Source organism: Neurospora hispaniola, assembly GCF_033458365.1.
Source record: "Neurospora hispaniola strain FGSC 10403 chromosome Unknown B0T23scaffold_4, whole genome shotgun sequence".
NCBI lineage: Eukaryota > Fungi > Ascomycota > Sordariomycetes > Sordariales > Sordariaceae > Neurospora > Neurospora hispaniola.
The window spans coordinates 2,959,064-2,978,163 of record NW_026944409.1 but is presented as its reverse complement, the minus strand read 5'-3'; the positions used below and the strand labels follow the sequence as shown (position 1 = coordinate 2,978,163).

Genomic DNA, 19,100 nt, shown 5'->3' with positions numbered 1-19,100 from the left:
ATAGTTTGGAGTCAAAAGGGGTAACCTGTTTGCTGATTACTGGAAGATATATTGTCATTGAGTCAATCATAGGTACGTTTGCTCTCAATTCCTGTTTTCCCACCCCCAAATCAATCCCCTTGGCGTCCTCCTCCTCCTCATCTCCCCCATCCTCAACACAGCTACCCAACCCAACATCATCTCCCGCCCATCGTCCTCCAATTTGCCCCCGGGACTGCCCCCAGCAAAACCACCGATTGCATCATTAACACCGTTTGCACCAATTTGTACAACGGAACGGGGGATACGAGACTCTTTCTTCCATTCATTACTCGCCTCCCTCAGGGACCCCAAGGACATCTGTAAAATGAGTAGTTGGGGCAGTAGCAGGAACAGCAGGCGGAGGGAATGGTGGTGGGGATAGAGGGGGCAGCATGACCTAACTGAAGTACGCCGTTTTGTCAAACTTGTAGTTCCCACATGTGTACCGTATGGACTCGAACCGTTGATATTTACCTTTAGGTTTCTTGGAAATTAGGCATAGTCTCTCAACCATACTGCAACATTCATGCCCATCAGAATTTGCATGGGAAATGGTGGTTCTGGATGTCATCATCATCCAACACCTTTGAAAAGATAGGTAGGTGGCAAAAGACAGGATATTAGATGAAGCATTGGATTTATTGTGCTCCAGGGTATCTAGCAGCACGACTCCCTCACTTATTTGGTGAGCACAAAATGCACACACTCAGGCAGTATGCTTATAGATTATGCCTGATTTCCAGGGGAACCTAATTAGGTATCAACGGCCCGAGTTCTATACGGTAGGTAGGGGATTGGGTGGTCAAGCAGGTTCGTTGTGTGGTGAGCGGGACCCAGTGCAGGTGGCGGAGATGGTGCAGGCTGGGTTGGTGACAGTATTGGAAAAGGAGGTCTACCTAGGAGGGATTGCTTGAGAACTGACCTAAGCTTAGGACATTCGGGTGCGTACCTAGGTACCTTGGTTTGTGTTGGTGACTATTCCTGGACTGATGATCACTGCGGTGCTTGCTTGATGGATTACGCATGATTTGTAAGTGGATGTTATGACCGTGGCGGTGAGGTAGATAGAGGAGGATAGAGGCAATTATGTATGGTCTGAAAGTACGTTCAGTTGCTAATGGTCAGGGTGGTCTTAGTACAGCGGAATACAGCTCGGAGTTTCTTAAGATTTGGGGGGGGGGGGGGGGGGGGGGTGGTGGTTTTTCTAAATGGTGAGTGGTTTCTGTTTCCATGCTCGCGCGCTGGCACATCCCAGCAAGTCAGTAATGTGAGCGGCGACATAAAGGATCGAGCAAGTTGCATGCTCGATTTGGACTTGGTATTGTGACTGGTTTTTTCTATGTTCTCTTATGCTTCAAGACTTCCGGATGTTGCTGCTTTTTCATGGCAGAGCCCGCAGATGGTTGGGGTGCAGCTGAGATGTAGGCAATTGGCAGGAGAACGAGCAGCATGCAAGAAAAGAGCAAGGAAAGAGGAAGCCGCCTCGCCAGGAATTGAAGCTCGGCGTTCCAACAGAGCTTCCATTGCTCCCCCTTTGTTCTAAAGAAAACAGTGCTTCTTGCTCCATCTCCAGCTACGGTATCTCTACACTTCCAAACAAGAAAAGCCACCGTTTAAACACCATCGCCCCCAAACCTTTTCTTTTTGCTTTGCCCCCCTTCACACCATTACTTGACTCTCTCAAAACCAGGACCATCAGTCACATTACTTCTTGTATTGTCTCCAATATCTCTTGCTAATCATACTCGCTTACTCATATCACGAAGGTGCCTATCTAATCATAGTCATGGTGCCTTCCAAGTCACATATCTTTCCCAACAACATGGGACCTCATACCAACAATCGGATGGGGCAGTCTCGGCCACCTAATGGAGAAAACTTGACAATGGCGCCTGTTACCTCGCATACCTCTTCGATCGAGATGGGCCCCCTTGTTGACAATGACACGGACCATTTTCACCCATCCAAGTCAGAGAATATGGACTGGGTGAGGGAGTTGGGATTGGAAGATGAAGGTTTGATTCAGCAGCCTACCCCATCCAGCGAGTTTTTCCAAAGCCAGTCCAGAGGCAATCGCCCTTCAACTCTTATCTATTCCGTAATCCGAGACTGACCTCACGCAGTTGAGCCACAGGCGACACAACAGGGAGCTCAAGAGCAGGGGCAACTTATGTCATCCACCGACTTTGATCGAGCGTGTACCGCGGATACCAAAGCGTCTGTTGAGGATAATCAAGTTCGAAACGACAACAACTCGGCTGAGGGATCCGGCATGAAATTTGACCAAGCCCAATGGCAAGAGCTGGATGAACGCAACATATGTATTCAAAAAGCGATTGGAGGTCTCCATTTGCACTCGACCACCCACTACCAATCTCTGCTCAAACAACTACAAGACAACAGAAGGTATTTCGAAGTCCTGTTCAAAGACCTGAAAAAACAGATGGAGGAGTCTCCCAATCAAGGAAAATCGTCTGCTGCAGTGGCAGTAGAGTGTGAACTAGTGCAGGAAAAAGAACGCCGCCGAAAGATGGAATTGAACTGTCAAAAACAGGTGCAGGAAATAATCGAATTAAAGTTGGAGGTTCAGAGGTTGTTACGAGTTTGCCAGCAGTTGAATGAACGAATTTCCAAGTTGGTACAGCAACCTCAAGTCCAAGGAGCGCCAGTCCAGCAGTTCCAAGCTCAGCAACTCCAAGCTCAAGGAATCCGAGCTCAGCAACTCCAACAAGCTCAGAAACGCCGAGTCCAGCAACTCCATGCTCAGCAACTCCAAGCTCAGCAATTTCATATGCAAGCTCAGCAACTCCAAGCCCAGCAATTCCAAGCCCATCAGCCCCAAGTCCTGCAACCCCAAGTCCTGCACCCCCCAATGGAGTCGCCCCAGCAATGTTATAAACACTTGATGAACTTCTGCCAGTCGGTACCCTTTCCCCCCGAACTAAACGGAATAGGGAACAGCTTTGAACAGCACTCAGGGCTCAAAGAGCATCAACAAGGGCCGACATCAGTTCCCACCTCTGCGGACTTCCAGTTCGGATTCTCGACTAACGGAGTTTTCGAGGGATCTAAGAGAATGGGAAGGTCCGAAAACCAGAAAAGAGGACGTCAAGACTTTAATGCCGCCCAACAAGAAGGGAAACAGGAGAGAAGAATTCGGAAAAGCTCCAGTAACGGTAGATTTTAAGCTACCCTGAAGAATAAGGGGGAAACCAGGGCAGCAAAGATGGCAGGTAGTAGTCGCTAACACTCCTTCACGGGAATACTAGCACTCTCAAAACGATACTTTTGCTGCAGGGAGGCGGAGATGAACGGCAAAACGCATGTGTTCGGTGTTGGGAAAATCTTGATATCATCAGCGAAGGGAAAAAGGAAAATCACAGCTCTGCACTTTCGAAGAAGTGATTATATGGTTAGTTGATTAAGGAAGAAAGCGAATGATTCATGAAATCGGTGCTGATGGGCTTTTTGCGATGGGTTACAAAAAGTGAAAGAAAATTCTTCAACGGGGGAAAATGGCGGCATAATGCACAACGGGGGCAGAAGAAAGTTGGATTCATGTTCTCACTGGAGCATTCAGACATGCGTTAGCGTTTGTGAAGTTTCAAGAAATAAGGTTAGAATCCTTTGGGTACCTAACATTGGGTACCAACTAGCGTAAACATTACCTATCCCTTTAACGGTGAAAATATTACATTTTAGCGGCCTCCACAATCTACCAATGGTACTTAGAGACTTGTTAATACCGCCAAGCAAGCTAGCCAGCATGTCCATGCATTAGATCGGCGATGACAAAAGTATCATTTTTGCTAGTAAAATCAGCGATTCTACATCGTCTGTTAAGGTTTAAAATAGACTTACTATATTATATTCTTAAACCGTAATAATTACTAACTCTTTATTGTAGTATTAAGGTTTTTAAAAATAGATCTTTTAGTAATTTTAAACTTATTTCCTAGTAAAGCAGCCGCTTAGCCAATACTAGCCGGCCTAACCTAACTAGTACTAGCCTACCCTTTAATAAATAATAATCCTATAAATTATTTACCTTTATATATCCTCCCTCTCTCTAACGAATTAGAGCCAAATACTAATAACAATAAAGGTAATTTTATTCCTAATTCTGAAAACGACCGTAATAATAAGGACTATAACGAAGGTTACCCTAAGCCGCCCGGTAACGAACTTCCGGTTCTCCCTCGGTTTAATTAGTAGGACTTGTAATATATCTACTAGCTAATAGGTAAAATCCCTAATAATATACTTAATAATCTAACCGCCGCCGTCGATTACAAACCTACAAACTTTCGGGTTAACCTTATCGACTTCTAATATTTCCCCTTCAATATAGTCCGGAATAATAGCGGTATATTTATATATTAAATTACTTATTCCCCTACAATTATTATTATATTATTAACCTTCTATTAATATTTCCCCCCCCGTATAGTAGAGTAATAGGTATAATAGACTAACCTTTATAAAATCTTATTACCGGGTAAGAATAATCCTTACTTTCGCGAAACGTACTAAGTACCCACTTGCACTACAGAGCTATATATACTATTCGCTATTTTACTATATATTAACCTCTACGCAAAAATAAACCTCCCTTCGTACTAGCAGGAGAAAAAAGGGCGCCCGAATTACTTAATCCGTAATTAAATACCTTTTTTTCGGTTCGAAATACTTCTAAAACGCTTTTATATATAAAATCCTACTCAAAACAATCTTATTCTCTAGGATAGAGTACGTAACTTCAACAAACACATTCAAAGAATCTATTTCAAACTACGGACCCTACTATAATATATCGCTATTAACGAGAAAATAGTAAAATATACTAATAAAAGTATAATAATGGTCTATATCCCTAATAAACTAATACCGCAGAGTATTAAAATCTAAATTACTATAGCCGGCGGCTACTTCTTTAACTAGAAGTAGTATAATAATATAATTAATATTATCGATTCGAATAAATATATATAATATTCTCTATTAAAATTTATTTAATAATTAACTAATTAAATATTTCAATAAAGCGAATTAATACCAACTCAAACAATAGTAGCAAAGCTAATAACTAAGTTACCCCACCCACCTCACCGGTTAATTTATTACATCTTTATTAATAACCTTTTTACTACTCTCGCTCTCGTACATTACCTTCGTACTAAGAATATCGCAGTTACTAGCACAATACGCTCTAACCGCACAATACCGCAATTCGCCAAACTTCGAAAAATCAACAATAAAAAAGAAAAGGTACCCTTTAAGGCGCTATATCGGACGGTATTAAATATACCAATTCCTAATTCTAAAAAAGGTAAATAACCGCCGCCAAATAAAAATTAAAAGACTAAAACAATATACCTCTATATAAAAGATCGCTAAAGAATAAATTTTTTATCTACATAGTATATTAGAGATAAAGTATATAAATATACTTACCGCCACTATCCTATATACAAAGGCGCTATAAGAAACTACTTTAGTAATAAGGGTTATAAACAAATCTAAATACTACTAATTATATAAATATATAATAACTATATAAATAAGGTAAATGTAAGTAACTAATTATATACGTACAATATATATAACTATTATTACCATCGTAGATTATTTATAGTACTATTTACTAATTTCTATTTAAATATATTATTTATATTAAATTTCTTACTAAACGCCATACTAATAATATATCACTATTATACAAAAATCATTATAGCCAACCTCTTTCTTAACTAGAAGGAAAAGCCGTTTAATACTCCCTTCAACTAGAAGTAATAAACTGTTAGGAACGTAGGCTAAAGGTAGGCTGAAGTGACTACGGTCGTAGCTATACGTAGGGGATGGTAAGTTAGGGGTTAATTTAAAAATATATTAATAATTACTAATTATAATAAACTATACTCTATTAAACCTCTTTTATACCTATATAAATTCTATTTATCTACTAACGAATATTATAGAGCCCCATACTAATCTAATACTTCAACGCAATACCGGATTATCCTTCCTACGAATCCGACCCAATATAAGCGTTATTGTTAATAATCCTATATATTAGTTAATAAAAGGGAGTAATAACCGTTAAGGTACTTCCGTATACGAATTCTAAGCTTCCTAATATAATCCCCCCCCTTATAAATTCTATTTTCAGAACTTTTACAATTCGTAATAAATCCTAATCAAATAGTAAAGGGTATTAATATTATACTATTATAATATTATTGGGCTATATTATTAATAAAGGTATAATATTTTCGCCCTTTAATTTGGACGAACTATTACTTATAATAACCGCCAACGCTATATCTTAAATATTATAACCGCTTTACTACCGGCGAACCGCCGCTAAAATATTAATTTTATAATATCCCCTCTCCTAAATTCCAAATATAGACACAAAGCCGCCCGCTAGAATATCGGTATTATAATATCTATTCTCCCGAACTCCAAATACGGATACGAAACCGGCCGCTAAAATATTAATATTATAATATCTATTCTTATAAGCCCCTAAGACGGCGAACCGCCTGCTAGAACATTAATATTATAATATCTATTCTTACAAATTCCAAATATAGATATAAAGCCGACTACTAGAATATTAGTATTGTAATATCCATTCTCATAAGCTCCAAATACAGTAAACCGCCCACTAGAACATCAGTATTATAATATCCATTCTTATAAGCTCCAAATATAAATACGAAGCTACCCGCTAGAATATCGGCATTATAATATCCATTCTTATAAATTCTAACACAGATATAAAGCCGGTATTAAATTCAAAGTACTAGCGTACTACCCATTAGAATATCGGTATTATAATATCTATTCTTATAAATTCCAATATAAATATAAAACCAATATTAAATTTAAAACGCTAGTATACCGCCCGCTAGAATATTAACATTATAATATCCATTTTTATAAATTCCAACGTAGATATAAAACTAGTACTAGATTTAAAGCGCTAGCGTACCGCCTACTAAAATATCGGTATTATAATATCCATTCTTATAAATTCCAATATAAATACAAAACTAATATTAAATTTAAAAAATTAACTAAGTTCCCGACCATTACTAAAACCGTCATTCCGCAGGCGTATAAAGTAATAAACCTCATTTTACCTACCAAAAAATACTACACCGAACTTAAAAATATTAATAAATAATTATAACCTACTATAATACTTAAATACAATCCCCCTCCCTATAGGTTCTATCCTCGGGACCTTTATTTCCTTCCTCCGCCTCCTAACTTTATATACTATTTTTTCTACGAACCTCCCTTATTTATATTATTCCTTCTTAATCGCCCTTTTATTACCTTTATTTTATTCTTTATATTACTCCCTCTATTTTAATAATATAATTCCTAATTACTTTCCCCTACTTTCCTTATTACTATCCGAATTATATACTTTCCTATTTTCCGCCTTTCTCTCCTACCTTCTTATAATTACCCTACTACCTATTTATCCTATCCTTCCCCTTCTAACTATTACCTTCGTCTTATTCTTCTATTTACTCCCTCCTACTACTTATATAACTACCTAACATTCTATTTACCCTATATTATTTTATATTCGTCCACTTTAAATTATATTTACTTACTTTAATTTATATTCGTATAGGGACCTCCTCCCTTATTTATATAATATCCCTTCTACCTACCCTCTTCGCCTCTTTTCTTTTTTTCCTCCCAACTTCACTTTTATAATTATATCCGCTACCTCCTCCCTTAGCTTTATAACCACTTCACTTACCCCCTTATTTAAACTACCCCCTACTATAAATATACGTATCTTTATTATATATTTATATACTAATCCCTATCTCCCCTATAAATTTAATTAATATATTCGCTTATTTTCCCTATTTTCTTCCTTCTTATTCCATCCTCTCCTTCCTCTTACTTTACGCCTATAACTAACCTTTAATTAACTATTCCTTTCCTATCCTCTAATAATATTTATCCCTTTACTTATTTAGAATATAATATCGCTTTAATTTAAACATTTACTAGTACCCTAACCTTAAATTTATACAAAGTATTCCATCTAATTAGTACACACACTTACCAAATTAAAAGTACGCTATCTTCTTCTTATTACCTCTCCTATTTTTTTTTTTTTTTTTTTTTTTTTTTTTTTTTTTACTAACGTCTTCTCCTTCTAGAATTCAACGAGAAATCGCAGTATTCGCTATTACTACGCCGCTACATACTCGAGGTCCCCCGTAATATTTATAACTTCTAGAATAATATATAAAATATAATAGCCGAAATTATATACTTTACCGATACTAGTAGCCCCCTACCTACCCCCCTCTTATAACAATTATATTAGTCCACAACAATATTTTAAACTACAATATAAACGTGCTTTATTAATAATAATCTCCCTACAACGTTACTTAATATATTCCGAATTAAAAACTTCGATTATAAGGGCTATTTGAAATTTAATTACTATAATATCGGCGATACTAATATTAATATTAATCCAATAGCCCTTATTAATAATTTTATTATTAGTAATAATAATTCTCCTATAAATATTTCTATACCGAACTCTCCTATTTATATTACCCCCTCCCTTAATTATAATTAAAGTCCCTAGCGTTAAATAATTAATAGGAAGCTAATATTTATAAATAGGAAATTAAATAAATTATTAAAATTCGCGAAGGAGGATTATAAATAAATAGTATAAAATAGTATCTATAAATATTATTAATAGGCGTAGTAACACATAGGAATATTCCTTCTAAAATCGTAAATTCCAATCCTATATTAATAATAATAGATACTACTAAGGATTTTTTTATTTAAAATAATAATAGAAAATATAAGTTATATTTTACTTAGCGCCTTATTAACATCCTATATTAAATTAAACTACCTTCCCTTCCTATTTCTTATTCTATTTAATATTTCTACTTTACATCTCTACTTTATATTTCTATTATTACATCCCTACTTTACACCCTACGTCTACATCTTACATTTACATCTTACATCTACATTTTACATCTTCACATCTATATCTCACATCTACATTTCACATTTACATTTTACATCTACATCTTACATTTACATCTTATATTTTACATTTATATTTCACATTTACATTTTACACCTATATCTTATATTTATGTCTTATATTTATATTTTACATTTCACATTTACATCTTACATTTACATCTTACATCTTACATCTACGTCTTATATTTTATATTTCATATCTACATTTTACATCTACATCTTACATCTTATATCTACGTTTTATATCTCTACTCTAAATTTCCAAATAATTATTATTCTCCTCCTACTATTTAATTAACCCTTATTAATTTAATAGTCGGCCCGCTACTAATACACTACTATTACATTTCCCTAATTTTATATTCCTTAAAAAAGTCCGGGTAATTTATATCCTTTTATAAAATTTATAAATTCTTATTATCCGAATACCCCTTCTATTTAACCTAGAACTAATATTAATAACCAAATTTATAATATTTTATAATCGCTTCAATTTCGTACTAAATATTATCCTCCTTAATATTTATAATTTCCCTTCGCAGCGCTACTATAATAGGATCCCTATAATATAATTCTAATAAAATAATAAAGAATATTAAATAAATCCAATAATATACGAAGAATATAAATCGGTATACTATCTTCTTTTCCCCAACGACCTTAGTAATTTAAAAAAGTCCTAAAAACTTATCTACTAATTTAATACTTAAATAATATTATTTAATATATTTTATATTAAATAAAACCTAATTTCTAATATTAAATTCCTTTAATTTTTAAATTTTATTATACTATTTCGCATACCCCTAATTAATAACTTCTAAAACTATTATAATTTCTAATTACTTATAAAATAATTTATTAATCCAATTAGTAATTACTATTAGAAGGACCGTCCTCCGCCCTCGTTCCAAGTCTATTAATCCCTAAAAATAATACCCGAAAAATAATTCCGAGGGGGACTTTCCAATAATAGTATAGAAATAATTATTATACATCCACTATATTAATATAATTTTTTTAACCTAATCGACCTATTCTATATTATAGAAAATTTAAAAATATAATTCTAAATTCTAATTTTACCTCTCCGTTTATCTATCTATTTAGGGGTACTAGGCCGTACTAAAATATTTACAAATATTTAGGAATTCGTAGTAAATCTTCTAAAATTAACTTATAAAAAAACTACCTCGGTCTAATATAATAGAATCCGGGAAGTTAAATTATTAAAAAATATTTCGTTAGAAGAGGAATATAAATTACCGAATATTAATTATTTTCTATATAGGGATATATAAAATATATTTAATAAAGCGGTCGATAATAATAAAAATTATATTATAAATTTAATTAAATACGGGGTCGAATAATTTTAGTACTCCAGTAATAAAATTGTACAAAATATTTTATTAAAGGATAGTAGGAATAAATAACGACCCTAATAACTTATATAATTAGTAATTATAAAATTTAACCTTCTAGTATACTAAATATTCACGAATATATAATTCAATATCGGCCATAATAGTAGGCTAATAATAGAATTAACTAATATATTTTAACGTTTCCTTCTAGCCTAAGTATCTAATTATCGCTATATTATAATAAATATAGAATAATTCAGCCCGCATCTATTCTAGGATATAAACCTAATATTAATACTATAGAATTCCATTTTCCCCTATTTTCCAATTCTTCGCCCGTCTCCTCCCTTCGCTATTCTTCTATATTTCCTTAATAATAAATAAATCCTCCTTCTACACTTCTAATAATTATTATCCTAATAATAATAACTATTCTTTATTCTTCTATACCCTTACTATTACTATATACCTACTTATATTTCCTATAATAATACCTTTATCTTCCCTCTTTAATTTAATAGTAGCTTTATCCGCGAATTTCACCCTTTTCTTTACTACCCTATCCTCTCCGCTAATATTCTCAATTTCCTTTCGTTTCCTCCTTTCCCTATTTAATTTACCCTCCCCCTATAAATTTTACCTTTCTTCCTATACTTCAATTCTTTCGTCCTCTAATATTTAACCCTCTTTTATCTCGCCTATATCCTATTACTATTCCCTTTCTTCTACCGCCGTCCTTTAAATTTCCCTTCCAATTAAAATTATCTATTTTATTAACACCCTTATTATTCAATTCTCCTTTATTATCTAACCCTTTTCTTCGCCCCCTTTAATAACCTTTATTAATAAATAATCGCCCCCTACCTCCTATTCTTTTCTTTATAATTATAATTTCCTTAATAGCCTATTTATTAAATTCAATTTTCCTAAATAATATTTAATTTTAAAATTATATACTACTAATTCTAATACCTATTAATTCTACCTTACATTAGTCCATTCCTTTTTTTAAAAATATTATAAATTTAAATAATTTGTAATTACTAAGAACGGTTTATCCGTATATAATAAGTATTACTTCTATACTTTTAATACTCCTATAATTACTAATAACTCTCTATCCCCAATCCTATACCTAATTTCCTCCGGCGATTTCTTCTTTAAAAAGAAAATTACCGGGTACTATTTATTATTGTATAATTATATAAGAACTATTCTAATTACAAAGTCCAATACGTCTATCTCTATTTAAATTTATAATACTGGATTAAAATAGTATAATATAGAAACCTCCTAAAATAACTTTTTAAATTCTACAAATACTTTTTCTACTTCCTTTATAAATTCGAATAACCTCCGTTTATCCCCCTTTAATAATTCCGTTAAAAGCGTAGTTACTTTAGAATATAATATTATAAAGCATTAATAGAATCCTATAAACCTTAAGAAGACTTAAATATTATAAATACTTACCGGAACCTCCTATTCTACAATTATTACTACTCTCTCTAAATCTATTATTATACTTTCTAGAGAAATAATATATCCTAGGAACGATACTTACTTTATATAAAACTCGTACTTACCCAAATTTATATAAAGGTTACAATTTTATAATTATTAAAAGACTTCCTTAATATAATTAATATAATCTTCTTTATTTTTACTATAAATTAAAATATTATTAAAGTAAATAATATATATAATATTTATTAACCCCGCTAATATATTATTAATATACATTTAAAATATTATTAGCGTATTTGCTAATTCTATTAGTATAATTAAAAATTTATAGTATTTATATTTTATATAAAACGCCGTCTTCTCTTTATTTCCCTCTCGAATCCAAATCCTATAGTACGTATTCTTTAAATTTAATTTTATAAAAATTTTAATTAATAATAACCGATCTAAAATTTCCTAAATAAGGGGTAATACCGTCCGATTCTTTTTTATAACCTTATTTAACGCCCTAAAATCAACGTAGAACTTTAACTTTCTACCCTTTTTTAATATAAAAATAATAAAAACGCCTACTAAATTAATAGAAAAACGAATCTACTCTTTTTAGAGTACTTCTACTAATTATTCGTATAATACTTCCAATTCCTTAATATTCAATATATAAATTAATCCCTAAAACACTAACTCCCCTTTAATTAAATTAATATAATACTTTAACCAATTATATTAGAGTAGGAGTATAACCGAAGCTTCGAATATTAATTAGAATTCTTTATATTCCGGCGGAATAATCGGTTCAAGGATAGCGGACTCGCTTTCTATTTCTTCTAATAATTTTAAGGGTTATAATAATATTAATTCCATAGGGGGTATTAGAATAGAATAAATACTATTAAATACTATTCGAAAAGTTTTAACCGGGGGGGTAAAGGTCGGAAGTAATTCGGCCAATTCCATTACAATAAATAAAATTATAAATTCTAACACTAAAGAAGGAGGGATTTCGAATAGGATATTCGTATATATAGGAGGGTAAAAACCTTCCTCTACCCTTACTATTTTCTAAAAGTCCAATAGTAAAATTAAATCCTACTATAACCCCGTTAAAATAATTATAATATTGTACATTTCCTTCGCTAATACTATATTTAATACAAAATTATCGGCCTTAATATAAAACCGAAATAACTATCGCTACTAATTAATATCGGAATTCTATTTATAAAATTAAAGGTAACCGAAAATAATTTCTACAACCGGGGATTCAATTATAATAAAAATAATTTACTTTATCCGTTTAATACTATAGGAATTACATATTCTAATAAAATAAATAATTATACTATATATAAGAATAGGCTAAAGGGAAAAATTAATAAAATAATAGGGTACTAAATCAATTTTCACATTCAACAAAAATAAATACCTACTAATCAAATTTAACTCCGCGCCCAAATCTATTAATCCTCGTATATTCCGCTAATTTCTATAAATCCTTACTAATAACCTCGTTTCTAAATATATTTATAATCTACCCGTATTATTCTAAATAGTTGTAACTACTATTCTAATTGCAATCGGTTTAACGTTTACTCTATATAAAGGGGTATTTACGGAAATAGAGTAATTCCGTACTAAATAGCCAACTTAACCGTAATTATAATAAGCTCAGTTCGGGTATATTACTATAAAATAATTTATTATACTATACTCGTAATAAATATTTAATAGCTTTAATTAGGTATATTAACTATATATATAACCTTTCTAATAATAAAAGGAATAAATAAAATTAAAATTCATTTAAAAAGTAGTAAGGGGGTAATAGAGAAAATTAAAAGGGTTATTACTATAGAATAATTAAAAAGGAATATTCAAAGAGGAGGTAAAAGGGTACAAAAACGAAGAAGATAACGGATTATACCCTAAAGATACCTAGTATTAGCAACGCGATACAAACAATTTAATACTCTCTAAACCTTCCAACTATTCCGCATACGCTACTACTTCATTTATTATATTAATATTAACTATTAAAAGGATACTTTATTTAAAAAGGGGGTATAACTAGTTAATTTAAGTAATAATCCGAATATATTCCAATTAATCGTACAATAAATTAAATTCTTTAATATAATAATAATTATAAAAGTTATAAACAGTTTCCGAAGCACCTTACTACATACGTTCGAATTTATCGAAAGTAGATCGTTCAATAGTTTAAATATTACTATTATATTCGGTCTCTAAGAAGGTACAGAGGTCGCTCTATATAAACGTATTATAAATAATATTATACTTAAATTTATTATAGAGAACTAATATATATTTAATTTATATATTTTTAAAGTTACCTTTAATATAATTAATAACGAACAAGAGGGAAATATAGGGGTATTCCTAAAAATATATATTAATATTATAAAAATAATTCTGTAATTATAAGAAATTTTCATTAGTAAATTTAGTAATATTATATTTAAAATAGTACTTAATACGGGCCAGTATAACCACGGTTAGTAAAAGGGTAATTACAATAACGGCCGCCAACGAAGGAATAGTAAAAGGAAATATAATAGAAATATAAATCTAATTATAAAAGAGGTAATCCTAATAATAGAACCCGGTAGAAATAAAGGGGTAATTTCCTACTAAATTTTATTTAGTAAGGTTTACAAATACGAACTACTCCTACTAAGATATATATAAAAGGAGGTAATTAAAAAGGAATTTAATTATAACGAACCGAAATTTGAATAATTACTATTTATATACGAATTTATCGACTTCCAAAACTTAAAAATACGAACGGGAAGCCCGGGGTAATATAAGGGAATAATCTTTATTACTATCTTCTTTAACAGACTCTACAGTAAGCTAGCGTTATTACAATAAAGGCGGAGGAGGTTGGATCGTTTCAATTATAATAATTACGGAAATAGTAATACAAAAAGAACGAAGGGTAGCCTCGGCAGTATAAGAAATAGACCGGCCGCTATATATATATATTTTAATAATATTAATTTAATTCCCGGAGGAAGAATTATTAATTTATTAAGAACGTAGGCTAAAAGTAGGCTAAGGTAACTATAATCGTAGCTATATATAGGGGACAGTAAATTAAAGGTTAATTTAAAAATATATTAATAGCTACCAATTATAATAAATTATACTCCATTAAACCTCTTTTATACCTATATAAACTCTATTTATTCGCTAATAAGTATTATAAAGCCTCGTACTAGTCTAGCGCTTCAATGCAATACTGGATTATCCTTCCCGCGAGCCCGACCCGATATGGGCGTTATCGTTAGTGATCCTACGCGTCGGTTGACGAAGGGGAGCAGCAGCCGCTGAGGTGCTTCCGTGTACGAGCTCTGAGCCTCCTGACATAAACTATATATATAGATTTTCAAAATTAATTAATTAATAAAATTTAGGCTTTTCACAATAAAACCACTACTATATACTACACTTCTATAAATAAATCCCTAATATTAAATATTAGGGAATTATTAGTAAAATATTATAAAAGAGGACAATTCTCAAAGCGAGCTACATGTACAATATGCTCCTCGATAAAGTATAGAAAATCAATTACTTTCTAGACCAATAGCTCACCCTCGTACTTAACGAAAAAATTACGCATTTTAACGTTTTTAGAGTATACTACCTATTAGATTTCAATCTATAAGCGAGAGCGCTGCTGGCTAGCCTACCTACGTTAATTGATTCTAGGAATAGCTTTATTTTGGCTTAAAATATATTGGTTAATTTCTACTCCAATCTCCACACACACGCACATGACATTCACTGCAATGTTAAAAGTACTGCAAATGCGGGAGTTTTCGAGGTATCTGCATGCTCCAAAATGTCAACCGCTAAGAAGGGGAACCGCCGATTGGTTGCTAATCCCTACCGCGCTAAAATATAACATTTTCACCGTTAAAGGGATAGGAGTGATCGTATTCATTTCCCATCACAACCATTCTCGAAGTGAGGGAAAATGTTAATCGTTGCCCGTAGACAAGACAATAACTTGCAAGCCACAATACACCAATCACACATCTAATCCCCTTGCATATATCATCCTAACCAATTCCTGCCGTCCTCTCGTCAACGTTCTATTTTGAAATCAGGCACCATCACTCCCAACCACAAATCGACCCGGCACCCATCGTTACACCCCTACTACTCACGTTCCCAGATCTTGGTCATGGCGGCAACCTCAGCTTCCTCAAACAGTTTCTTCAAGAAAGATCTTCATTGACCTAAACCCCAAATAAGCTTTAGGGCTGAAAAAGCCCACGGCACGAAATTGCTCCGATTCACGAGTAAGCAACAGGTCTTGGCATGCACTGTGATGGACCCTTAGACCTTAGTGTCACACCCTTAAGACCCCTATCCTAGCTTCCATCCTCTTTCCCCAGATACAGTACCCGCATATATTTGGAGGAGGAGGAGGAGGAGGAGGAGGAGGAGAGCCCCCCTTCCCCAGTTGAGTTGAGGAAAGGTGATTGTTGAACGCCACCACAGGGGGGGGGGAAGTTAATTGACGGGGTACATAGAGGTACCGTACTGCTTGCTCTTCTTTGATTTGAATACATGTGACATGTGCTGGGCTTGCTCCAGTCTTATTAGTGTAGGTAGGTACCTGGTCCTGTAATTTCCCTTGGAACCCTGATGTTTGATGTACCTATATAAGTGAATGACAGCTTTTGTGATGAGATGTGATGTTAGTGGATGGTGAAGCTGGGGCATAAAATAAGTGTGGCTTGGATGGCTTGGAAAAAAACAAAAAAAAAGTGATGGATTGTCAACTAAGTAAGTAAGTAGCTCTTTGTTACCTAGACTAGGCAGGGAACTATACTAGTGGTTCAGTAATAGTAAATGCAAAAGATTCATAGAGACCAATTTGAAGCTACCTACCCACTGTTTGGAGATGATCTGCATTGTGTTAGACTATACTGCGTATGGACTGCACTGCACAGAGTTGAGCTAGGAGTCCCCTGGTTCAAGGCTTGGGGACCGTTGATCTTGTTCCTTTGAAGTGGTATGGCCCATAGCAAGCCTGGATTGGTGCGGTGCTAGGTGCAGAACCGTGCAGTGGTCGACACTCTGTTTCGTCAAATGATGCGGGCTAGAATACTTGATGGCGTGGATGGCGTGGACGGCCTTAGTTGACGTGGAAATTTCGCGGAGTCACCAAAAGCCATGAGTGGATGGATGGACGGCTGGACGCGGTGTGGTGGTCGGGGTGATGAAGAGATGGAAAAGAAGGTATAAATAGTTCATCGCGTCCAGACTTGCGGTTGGGCTATACACCTTTCCTGGTTGTGGTTATAAGTCTGGTGTTCTCACTCTCAGTTTCGAACTTTTTGATCAACCTTTCGCTCCGGCGTGAGCTCAGCTCCATATCGACTTTCTCACTCCCATCTCCTTGTTCTCGAAACCGAAACGACAAAACGACACAAGATGCGCATGCAAACTCTAGCCACCCGCGCTCTTCTAGGCGGCTTCGTCTACGAACGACTTCCCACCGTGCCTGGTACCTCACCCAACCCAAACCAAGGTCTCGTTGCCATTGGTACAGGTAGCAATACGGCGGGTTGTGGTATAGGAGAGACGACTTGTGGAATCGGGTGTATGCCTTTGGCTAGTACTTGCTGCTCTGGGTATGTGATCGATCCATCCAACTCTTGCGGCAGAAAACCAAAAGGTGCTGCTTTGTGGACGATGATGGGCTGACGGTTCTTGACCATATTCTAGAAAAGGATACTGCGACCCAGGCGAATACTGCACCGTAAGGGATACCTGTTGTCCGATTGGCAAGACCTGTTCGCCAGGTGGTGGGTGTGATGCTGGAAAGGTACTTTGTGGCAATGGGTAAGAAACCAGCTGTAGTTTCCCCGGTCCTTTGCGATCAGAGGCAAAGTCAATTCTGGTGCTGACTCTTTGTTCTCTTTCTCAACAGTTGTATGCCCGCGGGCGCCGTCTGCTGTCCCGACCATGGCTATTGTGACACCGGCGAAGTTTGTACCGACCACGGAACCTGCGCTGTTGGTTCAGGTGGTGGAGGTAGCGGAGGCGGGGGCGGTAGTGAAGGAGGAGGAGGAGGAAGTGGTGGTAGCGGTTCCAACACCTGCAGTGCCGCCGGAAAGGAAAACTGTGATGTCGGCTGGTGCATGCCGCTGGGAAGTGTCTGCTGCGCTACCGGCGAAGGGTGGTATTGCGATGTGAGTTGACCCCTTTGACATGCCAGTCGATTTCCTTCTCATATAGAAAGCAACTGACGGGAATAAACCATCCAGTCTGGCTTCTACTGCACAGCAACCGGCTGCTGCAGAAACGGTAGGACCTGCAGCAGTTCAGGAGGCAGCGGCTCTGGCGGAGGTGGCGGTGGCGGTGGTTCCAATCCCGCGCCCACGACAACTCGGACGCAGGCACCGGCGGTGACATCGTCTTCTTCTTCTTCTTCCGTCGCCGCGCCACCAGTGCAAACAGAGGATTCTGCTAGTGACGGTGGTCACCCGGGAGCGACGATGCCGGTTCGTCCAACTCTCAGCGTCGATGATGGGACTGATGATGTGACTACACCGTCTAGCACGCCAATGAGCTCCACGACGTCAAGTACTTTGACTTCGACGCGGGCTGCGCAGTCCACGGGACTTTCGGCGGGAGATGTTACGCAGCCGGGAGGAGCTGGTGTGCTGTCGGTATCGGTCGGGCTGGTTCTAACTGCGGTTTTAGGAATGGTTGGCTTCATGCTCCCTATTCTTTGAAATGAGGTGTGCATCGGCCAATATCTTGTTTAATATGACCCTAGTTGCCAGGGACGAGGATGAACAAAGTTGCTTCAGGAAGCATTGAGGCAGTTCGAGATCACTTCGTGTTTCACCGCAGGCAAACAGCCGGCTTTTGTATACGCGCTCTATTAAAAACATAAAATGAACATCTACCCAGACAAAACAACGCAAAAGTGCCTTTGTAACCACTTCCCCAACGCCAACTTGATGATCTCGCTTGTTCCCATCAAAACCCGCCCCAGTTCACCGATAGCACCATTTCAACCAGTATTCTAATCCCCCTGTTTCACCTTTATAGCAAGTTATAGCAAAGTTATAGCAAGTCTAGGACCACCAGCCACCAAAGCTTTCGATGAACCATATCCCAACGTCC

General features: G+C 35.3%; 2 protein-coding genes across 2 annotated transcripts; both read left to right on the top strand.

Moving 5' to 3' along the window:
- Positions 1–1,843: 1,843 nt before the first annotated feature.
- On the top strand, positions 1,844–3,477 carry B0T23DRAFT_442424 (uncharacterized protein; the record flags this gene model as incomplete). Its single annotated transcript, XM_062840821.1, has 2 exons — positions 1,844–2,036; positions 2,145–3,477. 2 exons carry the CDS (start codon positions 1,844–1,846, stop codon positions 3,206–3,208), a joined length of 1,257 nt encoding a protein of 418 aa, XP_062693176.1. The 3' UTR covers positions 3,209–3,477.
- Positions 3,478–17,396: 13,919 nt separating this feature from the next.
- B0T23DRAFT_315976 (uncharacterized protein) lies at positions 17,397–18,703 on the top strand (the record flags this gene model as incomplete). The annotated part of the gene is made up of 4 exons (XM_062834895.1): positions 17,397–17,596; positions 17,691–17,807; positions 17,896–18,157; positions 18,233–18,703. 4 exons carry the CDS (start codon positions 17,397–17,399, stop codon positions 18,701–18,703), a joined length of 1,050 nt encoding a protein of 349 aa, XP_062693175.1.
- Positions 18,704–19,100: the final 397 nt, after the last annotated feature.